This window comes from Diceros bicornis, chromosome 20 (assembly GCF_020826845.1).
Source record: "Diceros bicornis minor isolate mBicDic1 chromosome 20, mDicBic1.mat.cur, whole genome shotgun sequence".
NCBI classification, from domain to species: domain Eukaryota; kingdom Metazoa; phylum Chordata; class Mammalia; order Perissodactyla; family Rhinocerotidae; genus Diceros; species Diceros bicornis.
In genome coordinates this window covers 6,664,166-6,679,809 of record NC_080759.1, presented here as the reverse complement: position 1 = coordinate 6,679,809, position 15,644 = coordinate 6,664,166, and the positions used below count along the sequence as shown (strand labels likewise).

At 56.1% G+C, this 15,644-nt stretch overlaps 3 protein-coding genes across 19 annotated transcripts in view; 2 read left to right on the top strand and 1 right to left on the bottom strand.

Moving 5' to 3' along the window:
- Positions 1 to 4,317: 4,317 nt before the first annotated feature.
- NR2C2AP (nuclear receptor 2C2 associated protein) lies at positions 4,318 to 6,402 on the top strand. Of its 3 annotated transcripts, XM_058563869.1 has the most exons (6): positions 4,319 to 4,401; positions 4,594 to 4,746; positions 4,902 to 4,992; positions 5,214 to 5,319; positions 5,396 to 5,463; positions 5,733 to 6,402. In XM_058563869.1, the coding sequence occupies exons 2-6, from the start codon at positions 4,709 to 4,711 to the stop codon at positions 5,751 to 5,753; spliced, it is 324 nt and encodes a 107-aa protein (XP_058419852.1). In that variant the 5' UTR covers positions 4,319 to 4,401; positions 4,594 to 4,708; the 3' UTR covers positions 5,754 to 6,402. The 3 variants fall into 3 exon arrangements, with proteins under 3 accessions (XP_058419849.1, XP_058419852.1, XP_058419851.1); XM_058563866.1 differs by having other exon boundaries at positions 4,318 to 4,401; positions 5,396 to 6,402; XM_058563868.1 differs by lacking the exon at positions 4,319 to 4,401 and having other exon boundaries at positions 4,408 to 4,746; positions 5,396 to 6,402.
- RFXANK (regulatory factor X associated ankyrin containing protein) lies at positions 6,039 to 11,139 on the bottom strand. 8 transcript variants are annotated; one of them, XM_058563864.1, is made up of 9 exons: positions 10,796 to 11,128; positions 10,097 to 10,291; positions 8,768 to 8,851; positions 8,558 to 8,623; positions 8,223 to 8,323; positions 7,908 to 8,033; positions 7,450 to 7,516; positions 7,010 to 7,090; positions 6,039 to 6,127 (listed from the first exon to the last, which is right to left on the bottom strand). In XM_058563864.1, exons 2-9 carry the CDS (start codon positions 10,281 to 10,283, stop codon positions 6,057 to 6,059), a joined length of 783 nt encoding a protein of 260 aa, XP_058419847.1. In that variant the 5' UTR covers positions 10,284 to 10,291; positions 10,796 to 11,128; the 3' UTR covers positions 6,039 to 6,056. The 8 variants fall into 8 exon arrangements, with proteins under 8 accessions (XP_058419847.1, XP_058419848.1, XP_058419846.1 ...); XM_058563865.1 differs by having other exon boundaries at positions 8,768 to 8,848; XM_058563863.1 differs by having other exon boundaries at positions 6,039 to 6,122; positions 8,223 to 8,623; positions 10,796 to 11,134.
- Positions 11,140 to 11,710: 571 nt separating this feature from the next.
- The window catches only part of BORCS8 (BLOC-1 related complex subunit 8), a 27,024-nt gene continuing 23,090 nt past the window's right edge, over positions 11,711 to 15,644 (top strand). For all 8 annotated transcript variants that reach the window (XM_058563854.1, XM_058563853.1, XM_058563852.1 and 5 more), the window contains exons 1-3: positions 11,711 to 11,816; positions 14,410 to 14,522; positions 15,012 to 15,076. In XM_058563854.1, coding sequence (XP_058419837.1) covers positions 11,780 to 11,816; positions 14,410 to 14,522; positions 15,012 to 15,076 — 215 coding nt within the window. In that variant the 5' untranslated portion in view covers positions 11,711 to 11,779. The remainder of the gene's footprint in view (positions 11,817 to 14,409; positions 14,523 to 15,011; positions 15,077 to 15,644) is intronic.

Here is a 15,644-nt window from a genome sequence, read left to right as displayed (position 1 = left end):
TACACTTTAAAATGGTAAGTTTTATATTCTGTGTATTTTACCACAATGAAAAATGGCAGTGAGAGGGGACTAAAGCTTAAAGAGGTGAGCCTCTTCCCCCACCTTCCTTCCCTTGTCTTAGTCTCTCAGCTGAGAAGAGGCTGCCCCTGGCGGAAGATAGTGCGCTCCACCCAGTGTCCTGCATCTGTGTGTGTGTGTGTATGTGTGTGTGTGTGTATGTTTGCACATCTCTGGGGGGGGGCTGTCAGTCTGGTGGGGGCACAGACAAGCAGGGGACAAGATTGTTTCTGCAAAATTACCAAAGAGGGTATGGGAGTGAGGGAAGGCCACAGAGCAGGGTCGCCACAGTCCTCCATATCTGTCAGCATCTTGTGTGTGTGGACTCAACCTGCTGGTCTGGTGGTGGCCCTCGGGGCCAGAGTGACACACTGGGGAGCTATGCTTATTGTCCAACTCCTCGCCACAGAGGAGGAATGGAGGTCCGGGATCACACTGATATGAGTGTCTGCAGGTGACAGGCTGATGTGAGGCGTGTGGTGGTGGCAGCAGTGGTGGGTGATGGGGGTCTGAGTGTGGTTGTGTGATGTGCATGGGAGCCAAGCGGCTTGACCTCCAGAAGTCCAGAGTTCAAAACCCGGCTCTGCCACACTAACAGAGTGATTCTGGGCTAGCCATTTCATCTTTCTGTGCCTCGGTTTCCCCACCCAAAACAGGGATAATTAAAAGTCCCCACCTTACGAGGTTGCTGGGAGAATGAAATGGGAAGTAAATACACAGGATGGGAGCTGCTGCCCATTTTCCAACTGTGGAAATTGAGGCTTAGGGGGACGGGACCACCTGCCTGAGGTTGCACAGTGTGGTTAGGGGCCAAGTGGGAGCCCAAGTCTGTGGCCTCAGAGCCAAGCTGACCCCCAACCCCAACTCTTCCCACCCCTCCACTGCCCCCTCCTCCCCACCCCTCCACTGCCCCCTCCTCCCCACCCCCTGGCCCCCCTGGCCGGTGCCAGGGCTGAGCTTAGAGGGGCTGGCCTGGGGCCCAGGGGCGGGCTGTTGCCGGGGGGCTCAAATGAGGCAACCTTGCCTGGGAATGTGCTGGGCTCAAAGAGCTATTTATAGGCCTGCAGTGGGATTGGGCAAGCCCCCCCCCCCCCCCGCCTCCCCAAGGCCGGAGTGCCTTCTTTGTCCCCCCCACATTGGGGCCCGGGACAGGGGCTTCCACCAATGCGGGGAGGGAGCAAGGGAGGGGGCTGGTGAGCCAGAGCAGGAGTGGGGAGGCTGGACCTTCCAGGAGAGCTGGGTCTCAGGGGTGGACAGTGTCCCCCAAAGTGCCTCTCAACATACCCAAGGTGACACACAGACACGGCACGTGCAATCACATTCCCATTTGTTACACACAGTGTCACCAAAAAACGACACACAGTCACATCCCAGACACAGTGACAGCACAGGCAGCTCAGATACACCACCACCCAGCAAGGCCACGTATAAGTCACACAGGCCACAACCTCACCTGGCCACACACAAGTCATACCTCTGCACAAACTCACAGCTGTGAGCCCAGCCACACCTAGAGTCCCTTCACACTGAAACACACCCACTGCTGTTCACACTCACTGCACCTTAGCCTTCCTGACAGCCACAAACAGCCCACATTTGCCTCATGTTGTTCACACCCAACCATGTTTATAGCCGGGGGCACACCCACAGACAACCAGCACCCGACCACAATCGCTTGGCACCATGTCAACAGTAAGGAGACATATAGTCCTCCTGGGGCCACACTCACAGCCATTCATGCTCACCAACCAGCACACCCAGTCTTGGCCCCAGGTGTTCTCACAAGAGTTCACCTCAGTCCCTTCACAACTGGCTACCTCCTCGCATTCCCACTGTCACCTCCACTTACCCAGGTGCCAGGCTCCCACTCTACCAGGACCCACAAGTCCAGCTGGCACCAAGTGAGTGTCCGCCTACTCTGAGCCAGATCCTGCTGGACCCAGGCAACCCCAGCAGATAAATCAGACCTGGAGCTGCCCCATAAGAGGCTGCCGGCTGAGAGACCCTGTCACACCTACCCCTGCGTACTCTCCGTTACATCTATTCTTCAGTGGGAAACCGAGGCTCAAAGCTATCTAAGGGCCTTTCTCTGCCTTGCTCCGGGATGGCAAACTCCTGGAAAGTGGGACCTGTTTTCTGCCATGGGTGGGGCTGCCTCCCCAGAGAGAGTCCCCGCTGACCCATATTTGTTGTGTGGCTTCAAATCCCTGACCTCTCTGAGCCTCCATTTCCTCTCCTGAAAAATGCAGAACTCATTTTAGTGGAGGGAACTCCAGAGTAGACTGGGGTTTGAATCCCAGTCCCTCTGGGTGACCTTAGCCAAATGACTTTGCTTTTCTGTGCCTCAGTTTCCCTCAGGAAAAGAGAGTTGCAGCTCCTGGCTCTTCTCGAGCTCCCTCTGCCCCATCTCCTGGGGTGAGGGGGGAGGGAGTGCCTGGTCTCTCCTCACTCAGGCAAATGAATGGACCACTTTTGGCTGCCCTGCTGGGAGCTTAGAGCTGCTAATTCCCTGGAGAAACAGGAGTCTCTTTCATGCCCAGGCGCCAGTGGGGTGAGGAGGCAGGAAGAGGGTACGAGAGCTGGCCTCATCCCAGTGGGCAAGACGGCTCCATGCCAAGACCCGGAGTGGTGTGGGGGCCCCTGGGGCCATGCATATCCTCAGGACCTTGGCCGAGTGGCTATATCCTCAGCTGTACAATAGAGGTGACACAGACCAGCACAGCAGGTTTAATGAGCCAGTGGATGGAGACAAAACGAGGCTTCAAGTCAAACACAGGGTGGGCTCTCAACAAAGGTCAGCCACTGTTGTTATGTGTCAACCCGAAGAGCCCACTGAATTCTCCAACAGTCTTATAAATAGAATTCCCTTCATTTCACAGATGAGGAAACTGAGGCTTAGAGAGGTCAAGATGCTTGTCCAATGTCACACAGCCAGTGAGTGGCCCCATGGTTTCTCAGGGTCCATGCTCTTCCTAACTTCCTCTGGGGGTAGAGAGGTGTTTCCTGCCACCCTCCGCCACAGCCCTGAGACCAGCAGAGCCGGGTGTCGATGGCACTAGACCATGACTGAATGCAAGAGGTCCTGGCAGGCAGGGGCTGATGGGGCAGCCTTTCCGCTGGTGTCCCAGTTTCCCAGACAGCCCCCACTCCCGCTCTCCGGGGGTGAGCTTGGGCAGAAGCTAGTAGGATGCCAGGAGGACGATTCCCCCAGCCCTTGAAGAAAGAGGCTGGATCCCAGACCATTCAGCTCAAGCCAAGACCACAGCCTCCTGCCAGTGGGCACTCCATCTCAGAGCCCTCCATTCACGCAAATCGGATGCCGCCCCACCTTTCTCATGCACCTTCCGTGAGGGCTCCAGGCCCAGCAGGATCTGGCTCTACATATCTTATTCAAATTCATGGTCTTTCACCCAACCAGGCCTTTGCTTATGCTGTTCTCCCTGCCTGGAACCCCCTCTCCTCCCAATTTTTGTCACCCTGGTGAATCTTGCCCACCATTAAGGTGCAGGCACAATACCCCCTCTCCCAGGAAGCCCTCCCTCCAAGGAGAGCCCCTGCTCTCCCAGCCCTCTCTCTCCCTCTGACTCCCTCTGGCCCCATGGGGCTGCAGTATCTGTGTCTAGCTCTGTCTTGCCCAAACAGGGGGCTTCTCAGGTACAGGGCTGGATCTGAGGCCTCTCACTGTCCCTAGCATTACCCAGCACAAGGCTGGGCAGTAGGGGATGGCAGGAGGTGTTTAGTGAATCAATGAACCAAATCTTTAGCTTGGTACCTGAGGCTTTGTGTAATTTGGCTGCGCAAACTCCTTTTCATCCTAAAAAACCCATCTCATATGCCCCCTCCTCCAAGAAGCCTTCTTTGATGTTCCAGGCAGCATTTACTGGGAAGATAGTTTTGGAGTCTAAGCCAAGACGCAGAGGGCTGATGATGACTCCCTATACTGGCAACTACTTGGCCTCTTTCTCAATTCTTCCTTTGGCCTCTGGGAGGCAGTGAGGTGCAGGGGTTCCCAGTCGGCATTAGCAGTTAGGGTATGGACTCGGCAGACTTCCCCAAGTAGGAAGACATCATTATAGGGAGTCTCTCGGACTCCAAAACCAGTGATCTATGCCTGCGGGCACGAAAGGACAGCGTCCCGCACGCAATTCCTTTCGGTGCCAGTCCTCCAGCTCCAAGGGGAAACTCAATCGCTGGGCGCGGGCCCTTTAAGAGGCGGCCACGGAAGGGCTGGGCTCGAATCAAACCCCGCCCCGGAGCGCGCCTGAGTCTCAGTGCGCCTGCGCGGTGTCCACGCTGTTCCGGGTGCAGCTCGTGGTTTCCCCAGCTCTTCGCAGAGAAACTGAGGTTCGGAGAGGGAGCGACCGCCCCCCAAACCCACGGGAACCTGTTTTCCTTCCATGGACCTTCTGTGAAAGGCCCGTCCCCTGACCATTGGCAGTTACCCCGAATCCCCGAATTTTTCTGGCAAGGGGGTCATCAAGGCGACATTCAGGACTGGAGTGGCGGGGCGCTGATGGTTCCTGCCCCGTGTTCTAGGTGAGGACGAGCAGACTCAGGCGTGGATAAGGTCGCGCCGCTGTGGCTGCGGTGCCGCCGGGATTTGAACCCGGGCGGATCCCAACTCAGACCTTCGAGGCCTTGTGGAGCCAAGATGACCCACTCTTTGGTTTGTCCAGAGACGCTGAGCAGGTGAGAGCCTGGCGGGGCCGGGCAGTGGCGGGCGGGGCTCGCAGCCTGGGGTTGAGCCTCTGGCGGACAGAACCCGGGGTGGGTGGAGCTGGTGGTGGGCGGGTCCTCGGCGCTGGGCTCAGCCCCTCTCCTCGCCCTGATTCTGGTGCCACCAGGGTGAGTTCGGTGCTGAATCGCAACACGCGGCAGTTTGGAAAGAAGCACCTGTTCGACCAGGACGAGGAGACATGCTGGAACTCGGACCAGGTGAGGCACCTCTCCCTAGACTCTCCCCCCGTCGTGCGAATCAGATCTAGGGGTCCAGGGTGCCTTGAGAACTTTGGGGCACCTCAGCTGGGCACAGTTGGGTTGGCCAAGGAGAGAACGTGCGCTAACTGTGCCAGTTGACTGTGTGAATGAGAGAGACAGGTATAGCAGGGCTCTTAGCCTGGAGTGACCTGTGGCCTCAGTTTCCTATCTGCTTCCAGGGCCCCTCCCAGTGGGTGATACTGGAGTTTCCCCAGCGAGTCCGTGTCTCCCAGCTGCAGATCCAGTTCCAGGGGGGCTTCTCCAGTCGCCGGGGCTGCCTGGAAGGTACTGGAAGGGCCTGGAAGATGGGGCTTTGGGGGCGGCACCCTGGCCTCACAGTCTGCCCGTTTTTCCACTGCAGGTTCCCAAGGGAGTGAGGCTCTCAGCAAGATTGTGGACTTCTACCCGGAGGACAACAACTCACTTCAGATATCCTGCCCCAGCCTCTGGGGTGGGGTGGTCTGTGCCTCTGAAAGCTGTGGGCCCTGGCATATCACCTTGAGCAAGTGGCCTCTAGGTTTCCACTGCTTCATCTGTAAAATGCGCTGATGATAACCTGTTCTGTGTGAGAGCCTCAGAGGGGCCCACACCATGCTGGGCCGGCCAGCACATTGGTAGTGTCTGGACTGGGACTGGGTGAGGGCTGGTAGGTAGGAAACGACAAGCCACCTGTTTCCCTTGACTGCCCGCGCTCACACCTTCCCTGTGCCGGCTGCTGAGGTGGACCGGCTGAAGGTGACGTTTGAGAATGCTACTGACTTTTTTGGCCGTGTGGTCATCTACCACCTGCGGGTACTGGGGGAGAAGGTATGAGCCCACTGGGCCACCACCTCCTCCAGGAAGCCCTTGGGGAAGCACAGCAAAGCCCTTCAAGTTCTGCACAGAAGGTTTATTGGCTCCTCTTGGGGAGGGCCCCCTCCCACCGTCTGTCCAGGAGCTGCCTTTGAAGCCAGTTCTGGGTTCCCCCAGCTCTGGGTCGACCGTTTTGTTCCCTGAGTGTCTGAGTCCCCTGCAGGCGGCCCTCACTCGGGATCGGCGGGCACCAGGTTGCTCTGGAAGAGTTTAAGGATGTGGTTCTCGATCGCCTGCTGCACTGGAAACAGGACAAGAAGGTGGGCCAGGGACTGACTGGGGGCTGTGGAGGCATAGGCTGACCTGGACCCTCCCCTGGGGGGTGAACTGGGGCCTCCCAGCCTTGGGACCTGGATGGAGGACTCACTTCACACACGAGGAAATCCACGCCCCTCCCAGAGCACAGCTGGGAAGACGGAGGCCCCCAGCCCAGGAACCTCAACTTCCCCTAAGTTTATAAAAAACGCGTTTTTGGAGGTTTTTCAGAGGCATAAAAATATTCCTTACCAAACACAATTGGTGAATTGTGATTTTTATGAAAAGATAAGAGGGGCTGTGAGGAATGATTTCTGTCCCAAATGGAATAAAACTCACTGAAGGGAGGGGGAAAATTTCCCAAGCCCTCAATCCCCCCACGACCCCAGGGGGTCAGGTCTGTTAGGATATCCCCTTTTTATGGATGGGGAAGCTGAAGGGGGAAGTGGAGAATCAAACTGGGGTCTGCCTATGGGCCCTGATCACACGCAGCTCCTGCCACGGAGAGGCTGTGGCCCTGCCCCTCTCTCTCAGCGTCCTCACCCTGCCAGGCCTCCGAGTGCACTGTTCCTCTAGCCTAGACTGTCCTCCCTCCCCTGGGACCCCAGGAAGCCCTCCCTGACCTCCACCCATCCTGGGGCTAGGCCAGGGCTGCTTTGGGCCTCCTGCCCCCAAACCCTGGGGAGCCCTGAGAGCTGAGACTGGGACACGCCCAGGCCAGGTACATAGTGGCACTCGACATCTGCTAACACAAACATTCTCTCTGCCAGCATATGACATCCGAGGGGGATGTCCCGTGACAGAGATGTCCCTCTGTGGTCACCCTGCCTCCAGCCCCCTGTCACGGCCCCATGTGTCTCAGGCCGACCTTTCCGGTATCCCAGGGCCACAGCGAGGTCCATTGGGGTGTAGCCGGAGTCGGCCTCTGTGGTGAGATCAGCTCCTCGGGCTGCAAAACAAAGCAGGTGCTACAGGAGGGCTGGGAGCCTAGAGGGGGTACGGGGATTCAGGAGGCCCAGTGACCGCCCCCCAGCGATGCAGCCACACATCTGCCAGTTGTCTGTGTGGTCTTGGACAGAGCCTGAGCTCTCCGAAGAACGTGGCCAATAGAATCCCCACGTCCAGGGTCCCTGAGGAGTGCTTGAACCAGTCAGCCAGACCCCCGTGCTGTCCTCCCACCTCCTGTCCCCACATCAATCCTCTGAGAAAAGCAGACAGTGACCATCTATCCAAGAGCTGTTCACACAGAGCTTGGACCCCTCCCGGGCCCTCAGGACACCTGCAGGGCCAGCCTCTACTCCCACTCACCCAGCAAGGCCTCGACGCACTTTACATGGTTCCCACGCACGGCGTACAGCAGTGGCGTCCCTCCATTCTGTCAGGGGCAGGGGCAGGGGCAACCAACACTATCTTTTCCAGCCTCTCACAACACCCTGCACCCTCCAATTTAATGTCGTTCCTTCTCCTGCTCATCACCTGCCCATCTAACTCCTCCTTTGGGTCTCAGCTTAGATACTCCTTCTTCCAGAAAGCCCTCCCTGACCTCCTTTGGTTGTGCAGGCTGCCTCTGGGCTCTTGCAGCTGCCTGTGCGCCTGCCATCACAGTGTTATTCACTACATCTCAGCTGACTGTTTATGTGTTGGCTCCCCGCCCAAAACTGGGAGCTCTGTGAGGCTTGGGGATGGGTCTGTCTTGCATTCTCAGCACCCCAGAGCAACCCTGGTACCCTGCAAGGTGCCCAGGGCAGTGGGGGGTGGCACCTCACCCAGTCGTAGATGTTGATGTCCACATCACGCTCAAGTAGCAGCCCCACGATGTCCGTGTAGCCACCTGTGCTGGCCAGTGACAGCGCGCTCTCCCGCTCCTTGGCCAGGATGTGGGGATCGGCACCCTGGGGAGAACAGAAGGGGCAGCGACAGAAGGGAGGGCAGAGGAAGTGGTGATGGGAGGGGTGAGGGCATTGCCTGGCATCCTGGTGTCCCCACGGCAGCCCCATCTTACAGACATAGCACCAGCAGACTCAGCCGAGACCCCGGCCCGCCCAAGTCCCTGGGAAGCCCCCAGCTGGGCTGGGACGCACCCACTCGAGCAAGAAGCGGACAGTCTCGATTTCTCCAAAGGCCGAGGCCCAGATGAGGGGAGTGAAGCCGCGCTCGTCCGGCTTGTTGATGAGGTTGTCACCTGGCAGGAGGGGGGGTGATACCACTGGACTGACCCTTGCCCACTCTCCCCAAGGCTGTGGGAGTGGGACAGGGTGGGTGGCTGGGGTCAAACATGGGGGGAAGTGCACACGTAGATGCACACACATGGACATGCTCCAACACATGTGGAGACAGGTCATGTCAGCACCTACATGCACACACACATGCGTGGTCAGACAGGCAGGGACACGCCAGCGCACGCGTGTGGACACACCTTTCCTCAGATGCTCCTTCAGCTGGCTCAGCTCCCCCTGGGCTGCGAGCTGGTGGATGGACAGGGCTGGGGGCCAGAGAGAGGTAGGTCCTCACCCACTCACCCCTCCCTGCGCTCTGTGCCTCGGTTTACCCCCTGTCCGAAGTTGCTCCTCTCAGCCCCTGCCACTCCACCACCCCTTCTCCCCTTGGGGACCAGGGGCCCACTCACAGTCCAGGGTGGCTGGCAGGGCTGAGACCTCGTTCCCCCTCTGCCGGTTGGTGAGGGTCGTGGAGTGCTTCAGGGAGCTGCCTGCTGAGAGAGAGGAAAGGCCTCAGTTTCCCCCAGCATATGTCTCTGGGGCTTCAGGCCAGAACCTGGGGGCTTCGAGCTGCCAAAGACAGTGCCTGACCCCACCATCCACTCATTCCACTCTCCCAGATACCCAGGGTGTGCATTTCTCCTCCGTGCCTGGCGATCTCCTGGGCAAATGAGACCAAGTCCCTGCCCTCAAGGGGCCCATGGACAAGTGAGGGAGTCAGACAGAAACAGACAAACAGAACGAAAGCTCAAGCTGAAACAATGTTCAAGAGAAAGGAAAAGCAGGTAGGAGGAGGTGGCAAGAAGGGAGGGCAGGCAGTGACTCCATTTAGACAAGGTGGTCAGGGAGGTCTGCTCCGAGGAGGTGACACTAACCGAGCTCAGCTAGTTGAAGAAACCAGCCCTGGGAAGAGGTGTGGGAAGAGCATTCTACACAGAGGGAACAGCAGGGAGGACGGAATTAGACACAGTCAACGACTCCAGTCAAAAGAAATCCTCAGACCCACAATAAGTTAAACACAGAATTACCAACTGACCCAGAAATTCCACTCCTAGGTATCTACCCCAAGAGTTGAAATCAGGTGTTCAGATGAAAACTCGTACACAAGTGTTCACAGCAGCACTAGTCACAGTCGCCCAAAGGGGAATAACCCAAGTGTCTATCAATGGATGAATGAATAAACAAAATGCGGTCCATCCACAAAGTGGACTAGTACTCAGCCATGAAAAGGAATGAAGCACTGACATGTTACAATGTGGATGCACCTCAAAAACCACGTGCTGAGTAAGAGAAGCCAGACACAAAAGGCCATATAGTGTGTGATTCCATGTATATGAAACGTCCAGAACAGGCAAATCCACAGAGACAGAAAACAGATTCATGGTTGCCAGGGACTTAGGGGAGAAGGGGATGAGAAGTGACTGCTTAATGGGTATGGGATTTCCTTTTTGGGGGTGACGAAATATTCTTGAACTATAGATAGAGGTGGGAGTTACACAACATTGTGAATGTACTTACTGCCACTGAATTGTATGCAATTCTGGTTAAAATGGTAACATTTATGTTATGTGGATTTTACCACAATAATAAAAAAAAAAAAACAAATAAGCAACGCCTCACTGGGTGGAGAGGGAAGACAGGGACTAGGCAGTGGGCCATCAAGACAGAAGTCCCATCTTGGGCCTGACAGTCCACCACCTGCACATCCCAGAGGCTGGAGTCCAAGGACAGTATCCTACCCTGAGGGGAGGAGGCGCCAGCATCGGGTTCAGGATTCCCAGGCTCCGGGGTGCAGGGGAAGAGACTGAGGACTACAGTGTCTGAGCCGTCGGGGGCCTCATCCCCAGGGTCTTCAGGGTCCCCAAATTCTGGCGTGGGGGGCTGCTGGGTCAGGCTGAGGTCCTCTGCAGGCTGGGTGGGCTCCATGGGGGAAGCTGGGGGGAAACGTCAAAAGGGGAGAGATAGCAATAATTATCAACAGCTCTTATTAAGTAGGCACCGATTGCCTACCTGGCCTTGCACAGTGAGGGTGGGTAAACCGCCTCAGCCGGGGAAATTAAACCAGAGTCCAACTGCTTTTAAGGCCCACTCCTCTTCACTACCAGGGCACATATAACATACAGGGCCTAAAAGCCCCGGCCCCGGGGGCAGCTAGCAGGTTCGAATCCATCCACTTATAGGCTGTGAGGACTTGGACACATGACTTAACTACTCTGAGACTCAGTTTCCTCATTAATAAAACGGGGAAATGAGGTCTAAAAGAAATCATGTCTGTAAATAGCTGATCAGGGGGCCTGATACACGGGCAGAGCTTGGTAAATGTTCTCTGTAGTTATTTTTTTTCGTGGAGGGTCCCCAGGATGAGTGACGGCTCAACAAAGATGTGACTGGTCCCATCCCATCCGCCCCTCCCAAACGGATCCAGGAGGTCCACTCACTTCCCAGGAGCCGCCTCTGTCACTCCGCGCAGCAAGCCCGGGTCCCCCAAAACTTGGGGGACCAATTCACGAACTTTACTCCTCCAACTGATGTATGGGAGAGCAAGCTGGAGCCTGGACCCGCAGCGCCTCGTCTTTTTCTGCCGGGACAGAGACCAACCTCATACGCAACCGCTACCCCCACCCAAGAGCTCCCCCACTGCGCCTGCGCACCCCCACCCCCCAAAAGTGCGGAAGAGCCTGAGCACTAAGCACTGCTTCTGGCCCCTTAAGTTTTGGAGAAGGGGCATGGTTTCCGCTGGGGCCCGAGCAATGCAGTTGCGCCTGCGCGTTCTTGTCCGCACAGCTCAGAAGGGAGCCCCACCGGATCGAGAGGGGTGGGCGGGACCTCGGAGGATTTCACTGCCACTGTCCTCCCACACCCTCAGCTCCGCCCACAGGTCTTTCCAGGGGGAGCCAATCAGCTCCACCTTCGGGCGGATGGGCGGGGCCTTCTCCAGTCCGGAAGCGGGAGGGACGCAGGCGGGGCGTTTGGGATTTAAAGGGGTGACACTATTCCCGCCCCCGCCGATAACAATGTCCCCTCTACAGTCTTGGGGGCTCATGAGCATGTGCAGGAATTTGGTGGCAGAAGGAGGGTACAAGAAGGGCGTCTGTATGGCCCGAATGGGGCACTGTGTGGAGTGTTCCCCATTTCGTCTGCTCCCGGGAAAGGGGGTTCGGGAAACGAGGGCGCCCTTACCCCTACCCCGCCTAGGTGTCCCTCCTGGAGCTTCAGGGGGTCTCTGCCTCCTCCTCACCCGCCTCTTGGTGTGGCTCCTCCCCCACTCACTCACGTCTCTTCTTCTGTAGCAGCGGGGAGGGCAAGCCAACTGGTTACCGGAACTGAGGCAGTGCAGGGTCCGGTTTTGCAGGGGAAGGTTTAGGCAGCCTTCCCCACCCCAGACTTCTGGTTCCGGTCCTCGGAATAGGGACGGTGTCGCTATGGAGGAACCGGAGATGCAGCTCAAGGGGAAGAAAGGTGGTGCGGGGCCCCGACAGGGACGGAGGGGCCAGGAACTCGCGACCTGACAGAGGGCGGGAAGGGGCAAAGGCGCGGAGGGAGCGTGCGGGGCTGTGATTGAACTGCCATCGAATCCTGGCTTGGCCGCTGACTAGTTTTGAAACCTTTAGAAAGTCTTGGTGCCTCAGTTTTGTCATCTTAAAATGGGGAGTATAACAGTCTCCCTCCCGCCCCCCCATAGGATTGTTGTGAGAAATCGGTAATCCGATATTTGTAATGCATTGGAAGAACGCCTGGGGCGTGGCAATCGCTGGGTGTATTGCTTCCTATATGTTTACCCATTTGTGTATGTTTACAATGACTTATCAAATATTTGTAAATCACGTAGTTACAAATTACAAAATGCCACAAACTTTTTTTGTGTGTGTGAGGAAGATCAGCCCTGAGCTAACATCCATTGCCAATCCTCCCCTTTTTTCTTCAGGAAGATTGGCCCTGGGCTAGCATCTGTGCCCATCTTCCTCTGCTTTTTATATGGGACGCCGCCACAGCATGGCTCCACAAGCGGTGCCTCTGTGCGCACCCAGGGTCTGAACCTGAGAACCCCGGCTGCTGAAGCGGAGCGTGAGCGCTTAACACGTGCGCCATTGGGCTGGCCCCACTATTTTTGAGTCATAGAAGTTTTAGTTATTTTACTGTGTGCCTTATTTTTAGTTAATTATTTAGAGGGCTCAAGTACATTGAATTCCACCTCCTTCGTAACAACACTGTGAGGTGTAAGGTATTACTACGCCCAATTCAAAACCAGGAAGCCTAAGAGGGTAAGAGGACATGGAGTTTGGAGGTGGCAGGCTCGGACCTGCCCCACTCAGGGCACAGCAGTGAGCTGGACAGACCCAGGCTGGACAGATTCATGCACAGCCTCCCTTGACTCCCAGACACACCAGGGTTCTCCTTCTTGCCAACCACTGTGCTGGGCAATAGCCAGGGTCCATCTCTCTAGAAAACTCGAGGTGGACACTGTTATCATTCCCATTTTTACAAATGAGGAAACAGGCTCAGAGAAGCCCTTGCCCTCACCAAGCCAAGCTATAGGTTTTTTTTCTCTAAACATGTAACCTAATAAAGAATGAGAATTTAAGTATGAGAGAAACGAACAAGGTGCTGAGGTTCAGAATGAGGTGAAAGGGACATCTGATTAAGCTTGGTGATCAGGGAAGGCCTTCCCCAGGAGGTGACATTTGAGCTGAGACATGAAGGATGAAAAGAAGCCAGTGGGGGGAGGGTGTGTCAGTGGCAGGAAAAGCAGGTGCAAAGGCCCTTAGGTGGCAAAGTGTTCAGCACTGTGCTGCAACACAGTAGCTGCTGGTTATAGTATTTATGGGTATTTAAATTAATTAAAATTAGGTAAAATTAAAATTTGATTTCTGAGTCACATTAGTCACATTTCAAATGCTCCGTAGCCACATGTGGTTACTGGCTACCATACTGGACAGTACAGATTATGGAATCTTTCCATCATCTCAGAAAGTTCTTTTGTATAGTGCTGAGAGTGTCCAAGGAATAAGCCAGGAGGCCATTGGGCGAGGCGGGCAGGGAAGTCAACAGCAGGCAAAACATACAGGGCCTTCTGGACCATGGTAAGGTAGGTGGATTTTATTCTCTGGCTGATGGGAGCCGTGGGAGGGTTTCCAGCAAGGAAGGGACATATCTGATGTGTTCATTAGGAGTTCACTCCATCTGAAGTGTGGAGATCAGACTGTTGGCAGGAGGGGAAGCAGGGAGACCAGGGAGGAGCTGAATCTGGCATCCAGGTGGGAGGTGGACCAGTGGGGACAGTGTAGTGGTAAGAATGAGTGAGATTGGGGCTTTGTTTTGTGGCTGAACCAGCAGGATCTGCTCTTGGATGGGAGGGTGTGGATGACCAGCTGGCTGGGAATGCCGTTTGTTGACGCAGACGCTGGGATGAGGATTTGTGTGTAATTAACTTACCAGGAGACGGGGAAACAAGATAGGGCTAGGAAGGAGGCTGAGCAAGGGGCGACCTCAGGTAAAATTCCACGAGGGAGGCCTCAGCCTAAACCCGGAGGGGAGCTCAGGGGGATGAGTCCCGGCTCTGACACACAGCTCGGGATGTGGGTTTCCATACCCCTCCATAGTCAGTCATGGCAGACGGCCATCCAGGGGTGTAAACTTTCAGGTATTTTCAGGTCCTGTAACTGGTGGGCATCCTCTGAAGAAAAATCTCAGAAGAAGTCACTGGGGTAAAAGGAATGCGAGGGAATCTGAGCAGGTGGCACTGGTGTCCACTACAAGTAGGTCTGGGAGGGGAGAGATCATTCACTGGGTGCATTAATGTGATTGCAATTGAGATCCTTCTGTGACTCCCAGTGGGAGGTGTTTGGCCCTGCTGTGACCATCTCCTTCAGTCCATCCATCACCGGGGCCACAGGCGACCCAGCTGCTGGGGGAGACACTGGACAACGCTCTCTGCTCTGGCTGGACTCCTGGGTTGATGAATCAGGAATCTGATGCTTTGTCCCTTTGTCCTCCCTGTTCCTGTGTACCCCCCTTACCCCACCGACTGGCTGACTGTCAATCCTGGATCCAGTCACCGACAAATTTACCGAGAGCGTCTATGTCCTAGCCAATGAGCCGTCCGTGGCCCTGTATCGCCTGCAGGAGCACGTGCGCCGCTCTCTGCCTGAGCTGGCCCAGCACAAGGTGAGCCTCGCCTGCCTCTACCTTCCACTTCCCCTAGGGTCCACACTTCATGAGCTGGGGCCTGCAGTGTGGAGCAGGGGCTGTTGGTGCAGGAGTCCAGGTCGGGACATCAGCAAGGAGGCATGTGGTCGTTGAGTCACACTGGGGCCTTGGGTAGACAGATCTGGGGCCGATTTTGAAGGAGAGGACAGCAGCATCTGTGGTAGTTGTGACCTGTGTGGTGAGGAGGCAGCCGTGCGAAGACTGGAGAGAAGGGCATGCCAGGCAAAAGAAACAGCCAGTGCAAATGCCCTGAGGTGTGGTGGCCAGGTATTCACAGAAAGCCTGACTGGTGAGGGAGGGGAGTTGCAGGAGGAAAAGTCAGGGGCTGGAGGGGGCCAGTCTCTGTGGCCATGGTGATCGGTGATCGGGTGCTCCATCCCAGGAAGCTCGGAGGACAGCCTTCCTGGTGGCAGCCCTCCCTGCTAAAAGCACTTCCCGTCCCAACAGGCCGACATGCAGCGGTGGGAGGAGCAGAGCCAGGGAGCCATCTACACAGTGGAGTATGCCTGCAGGTGAGCACCACAGCCTCCACACTGTGTCCCAGCCTTCTGGGCTGGGACATTCAGGGCACCCCGGCCAACTGTCCAGTGAGCCCTACCCTTCCAAACCCATCAGAGTGGAGGCATGTGGATCTCAACTCACCTGGCTGCACGGTGGGTTGCACCCCAGGCTTGTGCTTCTCACCATTTGCCCTAGCCCTGTGTGCCTCTGGCAGGCTTCTTTCCTGCACTGAGCCCCTCCCTGTCTATCATAGGAAGGGGTGATAAGTATTCAGGGGGGTGCCAGGGGGCAGGGAGCCGGCACCTTGAGGGGCTGGCATTTCCCACTCACAGCCAGGACCACAGACAGGCCACTGGGGTGGATGGCAGCTGGGGGCCGAGCCAAAGCACTAATATGGCTGTTTATTTTTAATATTTCTTTCCAATTTTTTTTATTGTGGTAAAATATATAAACATAAAATTTATCATCTTAACCACTTTTAAGTGTACAGTTCAGTGGTATTAAACACATTCATAATGTTGTGCAACCAACCCCACCATCCATCTGCAGAACTCTTCATCTTCCCAAACTGAAACTCTG

Coding starts and splice junctions, on each gene's coding strand:
- NR2C2AP (XM_058563866.1), top strand. CDS start 4,709: ATGACCCACTCTTTGGTTTGTCCAGAGACGCTGAGCAG. Junction 4,747..4,901: donor TGTCCAGAGACGCTGAGCAG/GTGAGAGCCTGG, acceptor TGGTGCCACCAG/GGTGAGTTCGGTGCTGAATC. Junction 5,320..5,395: donor TCGCCGGGGCTGCCTGGAAG/GTACTGGAAGGG, acceptor TTTCCACTGCAG/GTTCCCAAGGGAGTGAGGCT.
- RFXANK (XM_058563858.1), bottom strand. CDS start 10,283: ATGGAGCCCACCCAGCCTGCAGAGGACCTCAGCCTGACCCAGCAGCCC. Junction 8,852..10,096: donor TGGCGCCTCCTCCCCTCAGG/GTAGGATACTGT, acceptor CCTCTCTCTCAG/CAGGCAGCTCCCTGAAGCAC. Junction 8,034..8,222: donor TCCGCTTCTTGCTCGAGTGG/GTGCGTCCCAGC, acceptor TGTTCTCCCCAG/GGTGCCGATCCCCACATCCT.